Source organism: Leptonotus elevatus, chromosome 1 (genome assembly GCF_054856555.1).
Source record: "Leptonotus elevatus isolate MCC_2025b chromosome 1, RoL_Lele_1.0, whole genome shotgun sequence".
Lineage (NCBI taxonomy): Eukaryota > Metazoa > Chordata > Actinopteri > Syngnathiformes > Syngnathidae > Leptonotus > Leptonotus elevatus.
This window is the reverse complement of record NC_141239.1, coordinates 35636381-35654012: the sequence shown is the minus strand read 5'-3', so window position 1 is coordinate 35654012 and position 17632 is coordinate 35636381. Positions and strand designations below refer to the sequence as shown.

Sequence of the window (17632 nt, the reverse complement as noted above, 5' to 3'; positions counted from 1 at the left end):
TTAGAGTATACAATATTATGTATTGTACTCTTTGCGTGTTCAATTAACTGAATGGTGAGATTCTGGTGAAGAAGTCCCTTTGCAAAGGTATTGTTATTCAGAAGCTTCTGATCACACAAAAAGAAGACACTCAAGCCGTGTTCCGTTCAGATTGTGTGTCTCTCTCCTCTCGCACAGTTTTTTATTCCAAGTCAGTGCTCCCCTCCCATGAGTACAAATCAGATTAGACTTGAACAATAGTAAATCAGCCTGTCCTTGGACTCTCTTCGACCGGACACAGACTGGTACAAACTCTACTCCCTCTTTCCCAGGCAAGAGAGAACAAAGGACTATAGATTGGACTGTTGTCTTATATTTATATCTTTATAACTAATATCCAAAACGGTTAAAATATAAATTGAAACTGAAAAACAATGTTAATAATCCAACATTCCCTCATTTGAGCTCATGAGAGCTCAACACATTAAAACATTTTTTTTTCAATGGTTGTGTGGTGGAAATAATTATCATTAAAACATCCCTTTAGCAGGAGAGGAGATAGTTTATCAATCATATGGCATTAAAACACAATTTGATACATTAAAAGATTTTTAGTGGAATAAGCATAGCATATGTGAGGCTTAACATAAAATGTTGTTCATTAAAAAGTGTCGCAATGTATCGGCAGACGAATATGTGTTCACGCCTTGAAGCCATCTTGTGATGAAGTTCTTTGTTGAATGAGAAGATGACGTTGTCAGCTTTTTGCAGAACCCCAGAATAGATTGCCTGCAAATGTGATTCTCGTGATGATTGCCCAGGAAAAGGCACTTGACTTGATCCGTTGAATGATGTCAAAACGGCCGCTCCAGAACCGAACACTGGGTCAGCTGACGTGGCTCCCAGGTCGGAGGTGATAAGATTGATGATCATCAGTTGATGAGATAGCCGGCAGCCTTGTAGGCCAGTTGTGGAATGTTGTCTCCCCCTCAACCTGAGAATAAAATATGTTCATTTAGTCTTCTCATAAACCCACGTAAATTTTATTTGGAGGAAAAACCCTGATAGTTTTTGTTAGTTGGGATTAATAAATGTTATTTGGTTAAGATCCGTAGGTCCTGCGCTGTTGGAACAGGAAAAGATCTATTTTTGTGAAATTGAAATAGAGCCCAGCCTTTGATTGAGTTGAATGACATTCGCTCATTCATTAATATAAGACAGAGCTTGTAAATATTTATTTTTCAAATAGGTTTTGTTCAATAATAGGTCTTTTTTTTTTACCACGACTAAATTTGTTCTAAATTTGCATAACTGTGCCTTTCACCATCCTGAAAGGAATCATTTTACTAGCATATCATATATTCTCTTCCCAGAATCCCACGACCGGCCGAATCGTGACATCCTGGAAAAAGCTCACATATATTCATATTATATATACTCTTTTGTAAACACTGGGCTCCAAACATTACATTTTTCAATTGTTTCTGAGATAAAAGATATAATATAATATAATTACCTTCATCCGGCGAATATGCATTATTGTCCTTGCTTGCTTCAGACTTACTTTGCTCCGCTCGATTTCCTCTGGTAGGTTTTTTCATATTCAAACTGTGGATTATCACTTCAAAACCTTTTCATTTTTTAATCTACTAATTCGTCTACATTGGTTAATTTCTTAAACATAAACTCCCTCATTTTGACAAAGATCCACTGATTTTTTCAAACACGTCAAGATAAAGGGAGGATAAAATAGAGACCTCATAACTCAAAAGACGTCGTAAATAACACAACCCTCTAAATCAGGCTATGAGGTAAACGAGAGAGCTACAAATTAAGACACTAATATATGATGACTTTGGGGCCATAAAAAATAGAGATAACCATATTAATCTAATTCTCCTAGAGTTAAGCAAACTAAAAATTATTCTCAAACTGCTAATCAACCTCACCTCTTTTACAGATTAGTGGGGCTCATAAAAAAAAAAAAATATCTACTCATTTTATCCTATTATTTTTTCTATACTGTAGCTGCAGCTGGACGGAGTCCAGAAAAAAAAATTCTCACAAAAAAAATAAAAGTATATCGTATCATATCGTATTAATTAAATTCCCATTGTACCAATTCAGAAACTGATTCTCCCAAAAAAAAAATAGGCAAAAATTTAGTAGGCTATAGATTGAAATAAATTTTCTCAATCCCTCATTTCAAATTCACATATATCGTTTTCAATTTCCTGAAATACCTTGCTATAGATCACAGTTCCCCATTCAACACATTAAGAATGCCTTGCATATACCGTGCAGCATTTCACTGATTGAAGGGTCGCATCCTAGTCAGACCACCAGCTTTCAAAAGTCAATGTTCAGGGCGGCGGCTGTGTCAGACAATGTTCAGCAGGCATCAGCGATGAGAGGAGACATCTCTGCAATGAGGCTTGGACACAGTCACTGGGCATTGTGGAAGTTGAGCACCATGTTTTTTGTAGGCACAGGAGGAGAAGACTGTGCTCTGCGGCTTTGACCTTTGATCTCTGCCACGTCCATTCAGACGCTGTCTGCAATGTGGACCCGATGACACATTTTCGGTCCTTCCAGGCGCTCACCTCGACCAACGAATGCACCCGGCTGATCCAATGCACTACAATGCCAGACTGAGGAAATGGGATCATAGCAAGATAGTTCACTTCCTGCTTTCTCAAAAATGTTTCGTAAAAAACAGCTTTTTTTTTTCCTTTTTTGAAATACCCTTCAAAATAGCTACTAGCAATACTTGCAAATACAACGTATCAGCAGCTGGGGCGCATCCCGTTCGCAGTTTGTAATCAGTGAAGGCCATCAAACCCTCATCTGCTTTGGAACTTAAGCATCAGTTTCTGAAATGACACACTCAGAGAAAAAACTAATATTAAAAATCATTATTATTATGTCGACTTCAAAAACATTTATAACTTCTTATTCAACCATCTTACTTCTAGCCACAGCTGTACAGATGTAGGTATAATTATGTTAACTCAATACAGCTCAACACAAAATACTATTATTCTATCATTATTCTTTATTAATTTGCCCCGAAAAGGGAAAGTTAACAAATTAACCATCTTCATCAATTATTATAGTGTAAAAGACTATCAATTCAGTCACTAAAAAATAAAATAAAACACTAATTTAATATTCTTCTACAAAAACTCAACAATATCTTTCAAATACTATTACTTATTTTTTTATTGTTTATCATTCCTCTCTTACCTAGAAAAGAGAAAAAGTCCCATTACAAGGACACATTATGCTCTAACCCACAGCCCCCTCCTTTTCTTCTAACCTAGAAACAGGGGGGGGGGGGGATCTTAGCATTATACATCGCAAAACCTATTTTACCACATTCCCATTCGAAAAACAAACGCCACTATCACACCAGTCTCATCTCGCACAAAAACACCACCAAACTTAGTTAAAGATATTAAAGAAAAACAAACAAAATCACCATACGCACATTTCTCACTCACAATCACAATAATAGCCCCCACCTTTTAGAAGCTAGGTCACACACTCAAATTCATACGCACACACTCTTTAGTCATTATAAAATTATAAACGGTTTCATTCTATCAATTCGTTGTCTACAAATCTTATGGCATTTAAACCGCAGTTTTGTACGGTAATTTCAATAACGGGTTAACTTATTTCAGAGGGGAAGTTACTTTAGCATCAAAATCAGACACTGTATCATCACCAGCATCTATCAAAGAAAATACAAAAGTCCCTCGTACCATTTTGTCCAGCGACAGCTTTTCATACAATCGATCCATAGTTTGTTTTTTCATTTTTCATCAACGTTCTTTTATTTCCGCATGGCTGCGACTCCAAGCACAAGTTCCGACTATAAACCGGAAGCACATTCAGGACAAACCATTCTGTATCCCGGTCGAAATCGCCCTCCATTTTTGTAGTTTTTTATTTTTTACTTTCGGTTTATATTCTACGCAAGTAGTATTAATATTTATCAATACAGTGACGTCTCACTTTTAGTATAATAGTTCAATAGGTTAAATTTATTTGACAGCGTTTAAACAATGTCGACAACGTTTAAACAATGTCGACAACGCCTAAACAATCTACAGGAATAACATAGATGGCCACACAACAGACACACACATAAGAATCACGTGACCTCTCGTTTATACACAGCGGTTACCCAATCCCGCTGAGCTAAACTGTCCTCCATATATTGCAAAATTTTTGCAAGGCGCTTATTTTCAAAATAACTCGTCACGCGCTATCGAATTAAACCGTAGAACAAAAGTAATTCATACGGTAATCCTGACCTCAAAACTACAAAAGTAGAAGCGCCATAAATAAAATAAAATAAAACATAATCTCTCGATTGCAAATACAGCGACACAAATCCAATTATCGCTGTAATCAACCTGGACCCCTCAATACTGTTCAATTTCAAACAGGCGCATTTTCAAAATAACTTATTACGTATAAATGGACGTTCTCAAATAAGCATCATGATTACTTATCCAGCGGTCCGAACCTCGGCCAAACTGCTAAAAAGGCAGAGCGCTACCATAATCTTCGCGATCCTTAGTGGAAGAAAGACTTCTCACGTCATCCGGCAACCCTTTTATTCAATATATATTATGGTCTAAGGATTCTTCGTAGCGAGACGAAAACAAAACAAAACAACAAAAATCAATTCGCTACTTCATCCTGCCTCAAAAAGCACTATCTCGGTCTGCACTTACGTCACTTTTAAATGCACCACCCCACGTACGTGTACAGTTCGATGTCGTAGGAAAAATCCCAACTCTAGAACGACATCAAACTACAACTTGTTCACACAGACCTCATGTAAAAATTTAGACAATTTGGAAGACGAAAAACCAGCTGCAGCGGTCCCAAACAGACAGAACTTCCCTACGTGGCTAAAAGTCTCCACTTACCGTACTTTATTTATTTAGGCCTAGAAGTTCCACCCGTCCGGGAACGCCGCAGCTCGCAAACCGTCAAAATATTTGCGTCACCATTCGTTAGAATTCAGCGTCGGGGATCACCATTTGTTAGAGTATACAATATTATGTATTGTACTCTTTGCGTGTTCAATTAACTGAATGGTGAGATTCTGGTGAAGAAGTCCCTTTGCAAAGGTATAGTTATTCAGAAGCTTCTGATCACACAAAAAGAAGACACTCAAGCCGTGTTCCGTTCAGATTGTGTGTCTCTCTCCTCTCGCACACAGTTTTTTATTCCAAGTCAGAGCTCCCCTCCCATGAGTACAAATCAGATTAGACTTGAACAATAGTAAATCAGCCTGTCCTTGGACTCTCTTCGACCGGACACAGACTGGTACAAACTCTACTCCCTCTTTCCCAGGCAAGAGAGAACAAAGGACTATAGATTGGACTGTTGTCTTATATTTATATCTTTATAACTAATATCCAAAACGGTTAAAATATAAATTGAAACTGAAAAACAATGTTAATAATCCAACATTAGCCACTCTTGCTCAACGCTCCTGCTAGCTTGCTTGCTCACTCCAAATAATAATAATTGGTGATATGCTTGCGAAGTGTGGTCTCTGTAAGATAGTAAATGAATGTAAGTGCTTTTGCTTGTTTAGAAGCTTTGTTTCATCATGAGGTGCCAGTAATATTCATTTGGGTCAGAACTAATAGCTACTCAAGTTAGTGTGAGCTGAAGCACACAAAAACAACACACCTAAATGTGTCATCAGCTGATCACAAGTGAGAATTTTGTTTACATTAGTAACATTATTGGCAACTGAATGTGACGATAAATTAAAGCGAAAACTATTTTCAAATCAAAGGAATAGTGTTTAGGCCTTTCTTTCAACCGTGCACTTGTCTCCAGTTCGGCTACTGTGATGGGCTTGGCCTGTTCCTTCGGCTCTCTACAAGCTACGACTACTGCTACAGTATATCCAGCACGCTGCTGCTCGAGTCCTGACTAGAACTTAGAAATACAACCATGAAGCTCGTATCGCAGTGAGCGACATATTTTGGAACCGGTTTTGTTAACCCATCAAACAGACTGGGTTTATAAAGCAAAATAAGTTTTACATGCTGAATAATTAGATCTATCAATACTATATTTGGACAGGGATTCTTTACAAATTTGGGGGGATAATATTGTGTAGGCCTACTCAGATGTTTCCTGTATCTTGTATCCACTTTGTTAAACATTTTAACAACAAAAAAAGACTACAATTCCATTCATTATTAAAAAAAACAACAACACCGTTATTATTTTTTATTTATTTATTGTGCAAAATGACTACATATTACATAAAGTCATATTTGATTTTATTTTTTTTTTGGAAAATGCAAATGATGTTCCAAACATCAATGTGTGTCAGAATATAGAATATTGAGTTAAGAATTTTATATGCTTACTATTTAAACAGATGACAAGGCTATCTACCTACAGAATGTACACATTTCATATTTCAGGGCAATATTGTCAGTTATACTTTATATAATGGAACCGCTGCTGCTTCATATTTCATTTCATATCATAATAAAACACCAAAATTATAAGGATACTACAGCAGATGCTGGGCTTGCTAAAAAAATATCTAATCACTGTTCACATTCACTGCCATTGACGGCTATAGACGTAAAAAAAAAAAAATGTTTTTTAACTGTTTCTATTAGTTTAACATTTTCCCCCTTTTGTTAACAAGATAATGAAAACCTAGAATTTTTTTGTGAGATTTGTGATTAATCGTGAGTTAACTAGCAAAGTCATGCGATTAATTACAATTAAAAAATGTAATCGCCTGATGCCCCTAATTTTTTTTTTTATCACATCAGGCAATTATTTTTTTAATTGTAATTATTTACATGACTTCAATAGTTAACTCATAATTAATCACAAATTTTATATCTGTTCTAAATGTACAATAAAAATGTTTTCTAGGTTTTCATACTCTTGTTTAAAAAAAGTGGAAACAATTTTAAACTAATTGAAATGTTTAAAATGAATTTTTGACATCTATAGCCGTGAATGGCAGTGAATGAGTTAATAATACACATTAGGGGATAATAAATTATTCAACAACTTAACAAACAACACTTAACACCAACTTTCCAGATTGTTTAGCTCGGCTATAAAGTGTAGGTATATTCGCCAGGAGTACCACCAAATATTTACAATTGTGCCTTTCGATTCACTTTGGTTACAAAGACACAGGCAAAATCCCACTCAAACAGCAAGAAAGCTTGTTTGACAAATGATGCTTCAGCTGCTGCTTGAGTGCTGGCTAGAACTTGAGATTCTTCCGCTCCTCTGTTTGCATTGCCTCAGCATTACTTCACATTGCTCTCCTTGCCATTCCTGCTTACAAGGTTGTACACAACACTGTGACTACTGTATATTTCTTTTTTAGTAGGATGAATACCAACAATGCTACTGGATGTTTCTCCCTTTCTCCTTTGTAGTTAGTGTGGTTGTAGACTCACTGTGACCTGTTTAAAGTGCCTTAAAACCCTTGTGAAATTGTGCCATATCCACAAAATGGAATACAATGAGGAATGCCCAGAGACAGCGCAGAGGCCCATGACAGAATGGGAAGGAAGGAAGGAAGAAAGAAAGAAAGAAAGAAAGAAGGAGGGAGGGAGGGAGGGAGGGAGGGAGGAAGGAAAAAGAAAGAAAAAAAGAAGGGAAGGAAGAAAGAAGGAAGGGAAGGAAGGAAATAAGAAAGAAAGAAGGAAAGAAAGAAAGAAAAAAAGAAGGGAAGGAAGGAAGGAAGGAAGAAATAAAGAAAGAAAAAAAGAAGGGAAGGAAGGAATGAAAGAAGAAAGAAAGAAAGAAAGAAAGAAAGAAGGAGGGAGGGAGGGATGGAGGAAGGAAGGAAGAAAGAAAGAAGGAAGTAAAGAAAGAAAAAAAGAAGGGAAGGAAGGAAGAAAGAAAGAAAGAAAGAAGGAAGGGAAGGAAGGAAGAAAGAAAGAAAGAAAGAAGGAAGGGAAGGAAGGAAAGAAGGAAGAAAGAAGGAAGGAAAGAAGAAAGAAAGAAAGAAAAAACGGGAAGGAAGGAAGAAAGAAAGAAGGAAAGAAATAAAGAAAGAAAAAAGAAGGTAAGGAAGGTAAGGAAAGAGGAAGGAAAGAAGAAAGAAAGAAAAAAGAAGGGAAGGGAGGCAGGAATGAAAGAAAGAAAGAAAGAAGGAAGGAAAGAAAGAAAGGAAAAAGACAAAGAAAGAAAGAAAGAAGGGAAGAAGGGAAGGAAGGAAGGAAGAAAGAAAGAAAGAAAGAAAGAAAGAAAGAAAGAAAGAACGTGTCCGCTCTCACCGGAGTTAAGCTGTAGCTTGCCGGCAGCTAGCTCCATCGCAGAAGCGACCCTCCAGCCGCGTGTCGCTTCTCCCTGCTGTCAAAAGGCGGCTTCCCCGTGTCCCCGCCGCTTACGCAGCCTCAGGGGATGAATTTGACGCCAAATGCAAAAAGCTAATATCGTATTTGGCTCAGGCGCTCTGGACCATCCTCCAGATACAATAAACAAGGAAACAGGTGTTTTCCTGACAAATGCTACTTTCGACCTATAGGAGCGTTGTAAATGACTTCGCTGAGCGCGACGCGCATTAGCTTCTAATGAGTGATTATAGCTACAAATTATTTTTGTTATGAAGTGCAGTTAGTGGGATTCAAATCTATGGCAAATTACTTTTACGTGTTTTTGGTGCCATAGTGAGCCTTTTGCACAGCATGTTCAAACTGATTTAAAAGTTGTAAAGCAGAATATAATGTATTTAATGTTCAATATAGATGTCACAATATTAAAATTGGAGGCCTTGGAAAAGTCCTTGGTGACAAGTCGCACTTCTCTCCAAAGACTGTGTGCGCACACGTGTGTGTGTGTGTGTGTGTGTGTGTGTGTGTGTGTGTGTGTGTGTGTGTGTGTGTGTGTGTGTGTGTGTGTGTGTGTGTGTGTGTGTGTGTGTGTGTGTGTGTGTGTGTGTGTGTGTGTGTGTAATTGGCATCTATTTAAATAAATGGATGGGTAGGTAGTCAGTCAGTCAGTCTGCTGGGTCCACGACTGCTCAGAACTTTCTGTGATGTGAGGAGCAGAATTTGGAGCCGGAAGCAGACATGACACGGAAGTGGAAAGGTAAGATGTGTTTATATACAAAAATATATAGTAACACCAGAGAGCAGGGCTGGATGCAGCAGAGCATGGAAGAAGACTTGATGTTCAGACGGGTGTCATTAAGCAACTCAAGTTTAAATATTGAAATACTGCAAGACGCCAGGCCACGCCCAACCCTATGTGACAAAACAAAGAACCACAGCGACTCACAACATCAAGGACCCAAACACAGTCAACATGAGTTTAGACATGTGTTAAAATAATTAACTTAATATACTACAGGGTTGATATTGGAAAAACATGCAATATGCAATACAGTTCTTGAATATTGTGACATTTAACATGTACCTAAAGAAATAAAACATTTATTATCTCATGAAAGAATAATGGCAATATCATGATATCTATATATTTTTTGATATACTGCCCAGCAGTAATATACTAAAATATTATATAGCCTATATAAATTCCCCTCCCTGCTCTCTGTCTCACTATCTCTGTACGATCCACCAAAAGTCAGATAACCAAGCACTGCGTTTTTATGCAATAAGACATATAAACTGATACATTGATCCAACTTTCATCATGAATGGATATAATATTCATCTAGAATTCATACCTTAACCTGACACTTGTTTGCCAAAAAACAATCTTATATCCATGAGGCTACCTGTCTGTCTTGTCTGTCAGCAGTGCACGCAAAAGCACGTGGGCACACACGAGGACGCGGAAAAACGCGTGCGCGCGCACGCACGCTCACACGCTGTCAGTTAGTTTCCCTCTCTCTCTTCTTTTTCTATCAAAAAGGGCAATGGTAGAACTACTGTTTGACCACATGTAACGTTTACTAGCTTAAAAAACAAAACAGCTAACAAAAACAAAACAGCTAACAACCTAGCAAGTTAGCAACTTCATTGACAGTAAATGCAGCAAATAAAAAGCAGCCTGGTAATGATAATGTATTTGTATTGAGTAGAAAGTAAGAAATGTGTCACATATCCTGGTTGAAGCAAGGTATAGTGACAGTCACTTTTCACCAGGGTTATTATAGTTTTAGTTAGTTTTTATTTCGTTTTGTTTTTTTAAAATTTTGTTTTAGTTAGTTTTTATTAGTTTTAGTTATTTCATAAATGCTTAGTTTTAGTTAAAAAAAAAAGTGCATTACTTGTGCGTAATATTAAAAAACCACCATGGGAGCAACGGCATCTGAAGGTGCTTTTCTATTGGCTGCTGCTCGATGATGTCACTAGTGTGACACACTTTTAAATGTCCTTATTGCGGTTAATATCAAAATAAATCTACTTAAAATTACATTTAAAATCATCCCCAAAGGCTCATGCCTTAAACGTATTACCAAAGACTAGAACTAACGACATTTTTGCTATAATTATAGTTAGTTAGTTTTAGAAATGTAGTTTCAGTTAGTTTTCGTTTTTTTTTTTTTCGTTAACTAAATGGGTTTTTTAATTTTAGTTTTGTCGTTAGTTTTAGTTAACTAAAAGAACCTTGCTTTTCACTACGACGGGAACAGGAACATAAGATGGATCGATCCATTGTTTAAGCAAAAGTGGGGTGTACTGTATTTTTTGGCGATCAAAATCACATAATTTACTGATACATGATGTACATAGCTTGGCATTCATTTAATTACTAAAAGTTGGCCAAAGACCAATACGCTAAAAATAATATGCCCCAATCATAACGTGATATTTCAAAAACAAAAGAAAACTCTAGCTTGGACACATGTTGTACATAACTTCAAGTTTTTATTTCATTTTTTACAAGTGCTCAATGTCGCCACCACCAGCAGCACGTACAACATCAAGCCAATATAATAATTCCTCCCAAAGGCGCCTCAAGATGTCACAACCCACCGTGTTGACAAAAATATTGTATTTATGAGACGTGACTGTTTCGACCCAACTGCGAGGAGCGCCACAAGTCATCTGTGTATGTTAACGAGCCGGATCTCGTCCACTCTGTTTCGGTGCAGCTGAAAGGACGGCGTGATCCAGCGGCCGCATGAACACTGGTCTCCACACCAGTTGAACGAACCCAGCTTGGATCGACATTTGGGACACAGCAGCTGCAAACAAAGGCGGAGAGAAGGAAAATATTTGAAATGGCTAAATGACATGCTGAAAAGTGTCATGGTCCTCGAGGCCCGGAGTTTCCTGCAGGTTTTGGATGTTTCCCTTGTCCTACACAGCTGATATACGATCAGCTCATCAGCAAGCTGTGCATAAGCCTGATAACGATCCTGCTTAATTGGAATCAGCTTGTGTTGGAAGAGGGAAACCTCCAAAACCTCCAGGACCGCGGCCCTCCAGGACCGGAGTTTGACACCTATGGCTTAAACTGTACCTGTCCATCCATCACACCAAGTAGAGCTTGTTCCATCCACTGCACCGGTTCAATGAAATAAGATGTACACTGGACTCCTTCGACACAAACAAGATAAATAATTTCGACTTGTGGCTCAGCAACTTCATATTAACTCTTTGACTGCCAGACGTTTTCAGAAAAGGGATGCCGTCAGTGCCAGCCGATTTAAGCATTTTGACTGATCTTTCAAGGTCCACAGAAAATGTTCTGTTTGGACTATGGAAACACACGTACTACCAAATGAAAGATTGGACTTTCATCTTTCATCAGAAAAAAAGAGTTTGTTTCTACCTTATTCCGTTCTTTAGTAATCAACAATAGAAAATGGTTAGTTTGACCCAATTTCGCCTGTTTTGGACCAAAATACGGAGATATCAAGCTTTTAGTGAAACGATATTATTTCATGCATTCTAGTGAATTTGACACTTCTTTTTGTCCATGAATGATGCCACAAACACCTAAATAGTGCTTTACTTCTATAAAACACTACCACCAAGAATGAAAAAGTGTTTTTTGATAGCAAAATACGTTTATTTACATTCAACAGTGTAACAATTTGACAACAATTTGGCAAACTATTTACAAATGTGTGCAACTGTGGTGCTATTTACAAATATGTGGATGTTTCAACGACAGTTTTTCTTTTTGTAACACTCTCCTGCGTGCAAAGAGACGCAACAGCATTTGCACAACAGATTGCCTCTTCGCGTGCGCCACTTTCTTGCAGGCCGTTTTTTTCCGGGGAATAGCAAGTATATACTGCAGTGTGTCATCAAGTCTAATATCAGGATCATGCTACGGTTTCGTTACGTCTCGCTTCCCCGTGTCCTTCAGTTGCTATACCGGGTGGTAGGAGATGTTCTGATCCATTTTATCCACTCCATTCATGGTGGCATCGTAGTCCAGAAACAGTGTCTTCTCCGTGATCAGACTGTACCCGCTCCTCCGATGAATATGCATTGGACTCGGGGTACTCTTCATTGTCCGATCGAATGTCCGCTTGTGCAGCTCCGGCGTTAGCAGCGGTAGCCGCGCTTAGCCGGTGAGGCTTACTACGTGTTCATAAACACGTCAAGGCTTCCAACTTTGGCGTAGAGCTCGGAGTCATCATCATCATCATCATCAATCTGCATTGGTCGATGCCAACTCTCCATCGCCCGATCGAATGTCCGATTGTGTAGAAGTACCCGGCCGGCTATTGTGCGCGTTTTCCGGCCTTAGCAGCGCTAGCCGCGCTAGCCGCGCTTAGCCGGTGAGGCTTACTACGTGTTCATAAACACGTCAAGGCTTCCAACTTTGGCGTAGAGCTCGGAGTCATCATCATCATCATCATCAATCTGCATTGGTCGATGCCAACTCTCCATCGCCCGATCGAATGTCCGATTGTGTAGAAGTACCCGGCCGGCTATTGTGCGCGTTTTCCGGCCTTAGCAGCGCTAGCCGCGCTTAGCCGGTGAGGCTTACTACGTGTTCATAAACACGTCAAGGCTTCCAACTTTGGCGTAGAGCTCGGAGTCATCATCATCGTCGACATCAATGCGCTTTTTAGTATTGATTGATGCTTTCCGTCTTTGAAAAAAATGCTCAAGCGTGAGTTGCTTGCAACCGGTTGCTTGGTCAAGCCACAATGGCTTGAACCAGCCATTGTCTCCTCAACACTCTAGCTCCGCCTCACGTCTTCTACTGACGTCCACGGTGGGCGGCCCATCCAACCTTGTGCAAAGAGAGTCATCGCTGCCCTCTAGGGGCCAAAACGAGTCTTTTGCTAATCAGATCTGCCTGATACTTTCAGCACAGCTGCCCAAGGCTTTCCTGCACCCGTTTTTGAAAAAAAAAAAAAAACATCTTTTAACGTCCTCGGCGCCCTTCCCTAGGTTTATGCTAAACGTTTTATAACGTTTATGGCAGTCAAAGAGTTAATAACAAGGTTATAAAAGTTATGGACTTTTCATTATAGTTAAATACAAGAAGTTTTTAAAGCAGGTTTGCTAGTTTTTATTAGTTTGATTTTTTTCAAAATTGCTTCATTTTTTTTTTTTTTTTAGTTTCAGAATTAGTTTGAGCTTTTTGTTAAGTATTTGTCAAGTGCAAAGGGGTGGGGGGGGGCACTAAGGCTTGTGCACTAAAATAACCTACAGTTCTCATAAGCGACGTTTTATGTGACCTTCTTTCTTCTGTACGGGTGTACAGCAATACCGAAACAAATACATTAAAAAGGAACCCCGAAAGGCTCATGTAGGAAATTAATTGACAATGACGGAAACTATCATTTATATTTAGTTTTATTAACGTAAGATGCAGTTTCAGTTAGTTTTCGTCTTTTTTTAATGAATCGATTATCGAATAGTTAAACCAGTTCAGACAATCACATCTACACATTGTTATGTTTGTGGCGTGTGACAAAGGGGCCCAAAGTTCGTTACGGACTATTCATACTTGTGATGATGACGAAGCCCAAAGTGAACGTGTCTACTTACCATTCAGGTTAGATGACTTCTTATAGCTGAAAGCCGATGCGCCTTCCCCCACTGGGTGACTGAGGAGACTGGAGCTGCGGAAAAGAGTTCTTCTGCAGAGGAGAAAAAACAGGTGGAGCTTTAAGTGGTCACTTATCAATAAACAATAGGCCTCTATTGATGTTATTTTATGAGGAGGAAACTGAGCAGGATCTGATGAAAAGCATTTGGATTGACTCCATTGAAGGATTTACTGAGCAATGCCGGTGATGTGCGAACTCAAACTGGATTTGCACATTTCAAGTGAGAGATATTGGCATATTGACAGAACCCGGATTTGCCCAAATTGCAAATACAGTGTTCCCTAGTTTCTCGCGGGTTCATCTTTCGCGGCATCAGTTTCGTGGATTTTTTACAGCGTGCTTATTTTATTTTTATTTTTTTACAGCGTGCGATGCAGTCCCGCGGTCAAATGGGTTTACGTGTCCTGCCTCATATCTTTATCATTAATATTAAGATTGTTTGCCCCGAACCAGTCGTGGCCACAGTGTCCTCCGTCCCGGAAATAAAGGGCTGACGAACGATGGATTTTTACCCGTGACGGGAACCAATCCTCGGTGTCCTGGAGGTCTTTGGCCGTATCTCCCCAGCCCTACGACTGACTGGGGACCTTGCCCGCCGCGTTCGCGACCTGTAGACAGAGGCCCGACAGTTTCCCAATGTCATGCCCTGGAACGCTCGTGCGTCCGCCACCGCCCCATGGCTCACCCCTAGATTACACCGCATGCGTGTGCATTGCAGATCCGCTCCGCCGATTTGTTTCCATTTCCAGCTTTTGCATATTACACCGGTTGCGTATGCGCTGCGGATCGACTGCCGACCAGCTTGTCGTACCGAGACCATCAGACCCCGGCAATGCACTCCCAAGCCTCCCTTTTCAGTCTCGTATCCTCATCATTAAAATTAAGTGTCATTTCTAACAGATGTTTTGTTGTTGTGTGTGTGTTTTTTTTTATTACTATTTTTATTTTTAGGAAAACATACCGGCTGGAAAAAAATGGATCGAACGCCGTTATATTTTTGTTTCTCAAATAAATGTTTTGGATATTAGTTTAATTACATTTTATTGTTATTATTATTTTAAAATCTACAAAGGTTTGAACACTGAGAGTGTATATAGGCCTACCGTGTTTAAATAAGATAAACAGTATGTGAGAAAATGTTAACGCATATCAAGAAAAAAGCATTTATAAAGTGTGTGGTGAGGTGTTAGCCTTAAAACATATATAATAAATGGAAAAAATATAGTATGAACGAAAAAACATTGAAAATAAAAAATATATATACTGTGTTGTATAAGTAAATAAAAAAAAATACTGTTAATGGAAAAAAATGACTAATTGGAAAAATAACATATGATGAATGAAAAAGCATTCATAATAAACTAAAAATCATACCAAAACGAAAAAAACAAACAAAAAATTTATATCTAATTAACGGAAAATAAATAAAATTAACATGGATTTCCATTATCGCAGATAGAAGTAAACATTAATACATAATACAAATAGTAAACAGATATAAAGATTTACCTGCATTTCCTGCAACGATAGGAGGCTTCAGATGAGTTGGACTGAGCAGGGTCAGCTGCAAACACTTCCCGGGGAACCTGCTGCAACTCTGCTCACAAAAAAAAAAACGAAACAGTAGGAATGAAAAGCTGATTTTTTTTTTTTTTATATAATTCACCCGAAGAGCACTAGTGTGCTTACCAGGGTATTTCTCAGTAATCTTTGTCAATCTGTATTGTTTATAAAGTGGATTGCTGGTGTCCACTTCACACTGCAAGGAATCGTACAGACACAACTGCTCCTCAAAACCGCTGTTAACCCTGAAATGCACAACCACCATCACATATCTTGCCAGATAACAATCGTGCGGTGATAATACTCAACACAGATGAGACGCTTACTGTACATCCTGCTTGACACTTTTCAGTCTGTGATAAGCCTCAGCGAAGCCCAGCTTGTATCTCCTCATGAGGTAAGCAGTCACAATGGCGGCGCTGCGACTACGTCCAGCCTGACTGAAGTGCAAACACTTTCATGTCTCACGTTTTTGCTGGTGGTTGAGTTTGTGATCATACATGGAATTGATCATGTCAACATACGTTATAAACATAAAACCCCATTTTACATTATTGATCCTGGACTGCATTAGTACCAGTAAGATTATTCTTAATATGAATTATCTTCACCCTTACCAGTGGACAAGCGCCGCCCCACCCCCATCCACGGCCTCCTGAATGAACAGGCAACAATTGTCCATGTGGCTAAGGAGGTCCGACGTCACCTCGTCCAGGACGTTGATCCATTTCTTGCGATAGTGAGAGTCCACAGGCAGTAGAGGCCCAGGGTCCACAGAGTCCACAGACACGATGTGAGTGACGGTGGCTTCTGCCAACCCCCGCGTGTCATTAAGGTCGGCCGCAGTTCCAATGAACACACCAGGATCCACCAGGAGCATGACTAACCCAAGGATGGAGATACACAAGTCATCCTGTATCCTCTAAGTGATTGGTGAACCTAATTTGACCTTCTCCAAACTTTTAAATGTCCATCTTGTGTTTTTTTGCTTATTTATGCAATCCTAAAAAATCAATACAAATATGGCAGCATTTTTTTTTAATAAATACAACACGTGAAGGTGAGGTAGAAACCCATTACGGGTTAATCAAGGACCTCACCTAAGAATAATAAACTAACATTAAAAAAAATAAATGCTACCAATGCTATGTATAGCCTCAACAAACATATCTTCAACGTAACTGAATGATTACTTTAGCAAAATAATTCCATAGCAGCACACATATTAAATGTTTCACTACATGATGCACTTGCTGTTTCTCTAACAAGCTGCTGAATGACCAACTTCACAACAGTTGTTGGGTAATGGTTATGAAAACTGTCTAATTCCACCAGGAAATCCACTGGTCGTTGCGACTTTAAGCCGTTCAGCTCCTCTAATGTTAGAGAACATCATGTGTTACCAGTACTGAGAAGTTGAACATTTACACACGTGCATTCAAAAATTTAGATAAGTTCACCGGTAATGCATTTTAGGTTCATCCTGAAATTACAATAGGTAAATAATAAAAATAACGTTTTGGTAGGGGGGTATTTGTGTTAACCTGGCTCGCGCATTTTTGTAAAAGTCAAGAAAATCAACAAATAAATTAACATACCTTGTTAGCTAACCACAGACGGTACGCACTCAAGGGTCACTTTATTTTAGGGGCCAATATAATACCATAGTAAGGTAAATCCAAAGGGCTAACTCAATTTTGCTACTAATAAATGCTTGGTGTCGCTGATGTGATGGGTTCGACCTGGACAGACATCCGGCTAAAACATAGTTCCTACTGCGAGAGTTCCAGTCTGAGGACACCTACAGATGTATAGTCATCTGTAATGTCAATTCACTCTTGAATTTAAGGAGACAATTTTAAAAACAGTTCCCTCCCAGGTATCTTCTAATCACGAATCACGATCCGTGATAGCGTGACTTCCGTTACCATGACGACTGGGCACAGAGCAAAAAAAAGAAGCATATTTATTTTTAATTCATGGCGACAATTCAACACTAAGTCATTCTCGTGTCACTTATCAGTTTATGTGGCTCTTGCAGACACAAATTAATGTTGAATTTCC

General features: G+C 38.9%; 1 protein-coding gene and 1 long non-coding RNA gene across 2 annotated transcripts; both read right to left on the bottom strand.

Moving 5' to 3' along the window:
• Nucleotides 1–140: 140 nt before the first annotated feature.
• LOC147181858 (uncharacterized) lies at nt 141–4410 on the bottom strand. The gene is made up of 2 exons (XR_015093857.1): nt 3747–4410; nt 141–973 (listed from the first exon to the last, which is right to left on the bottom strand). It is a non-coding gene; the product is annotated as an uncharacterized LOC147181858 (long non-coding RNA).
• A 6413-nt stretch (nt 4411–10823) lies between these two features.
• dusp12 (dual specificity phosphatase 12) lies at nt 10824–17315 on the bottom strand. Its single transcript, XM_086077556.1, has 8 exons — nt 17167–17315; nt 16186–16450; nt 15895–16008; nt 15695–15813; nt 15515–15602; nt 13944–14035; nt 11446–11522; nt 10824–11167 (listed from the first exon to the last, which is right to left on the bottom strand). Exons 2-8 carry the CDS (start codon nt 16446–16448, stop codon nt 11024–11026), a joined length of 897 nt encoding a protein of 298 aa, XP_085933682.1. The 5' UTR covers nt 16449–16450; nt 17167–17315; the 3' UTR covers nt 10824–11023.
• Between the last annotated feature and the right edge of the window lie 317 nt (nt 17316–17632).

Bases quoted from the DNA above. Each gene is read 5' to 3' on its own strand.
- dusp12 (XM_086077556.1), bottom strand. From the start codon at position 16,448: ATGCTCCTGGTGGATCCTGGTGTGTTCATTGGAACTGCGGCCGACCTT. The intron at 14,036-15,514 runs GTAAATCTTTAT...TCTCCTCTGCAG, and splicing joins TATCGTTGCAGGAAATGCAG to AAGAACTCTTTTCCGCAGCT. The intron at 11,523-13,943 runs GTAAGTAGACAC...TTTGTGTCGAAG, and splicing joins GAAGTCATCTAACCTGAATG to GAGTCCAGTGTACATCTTAT.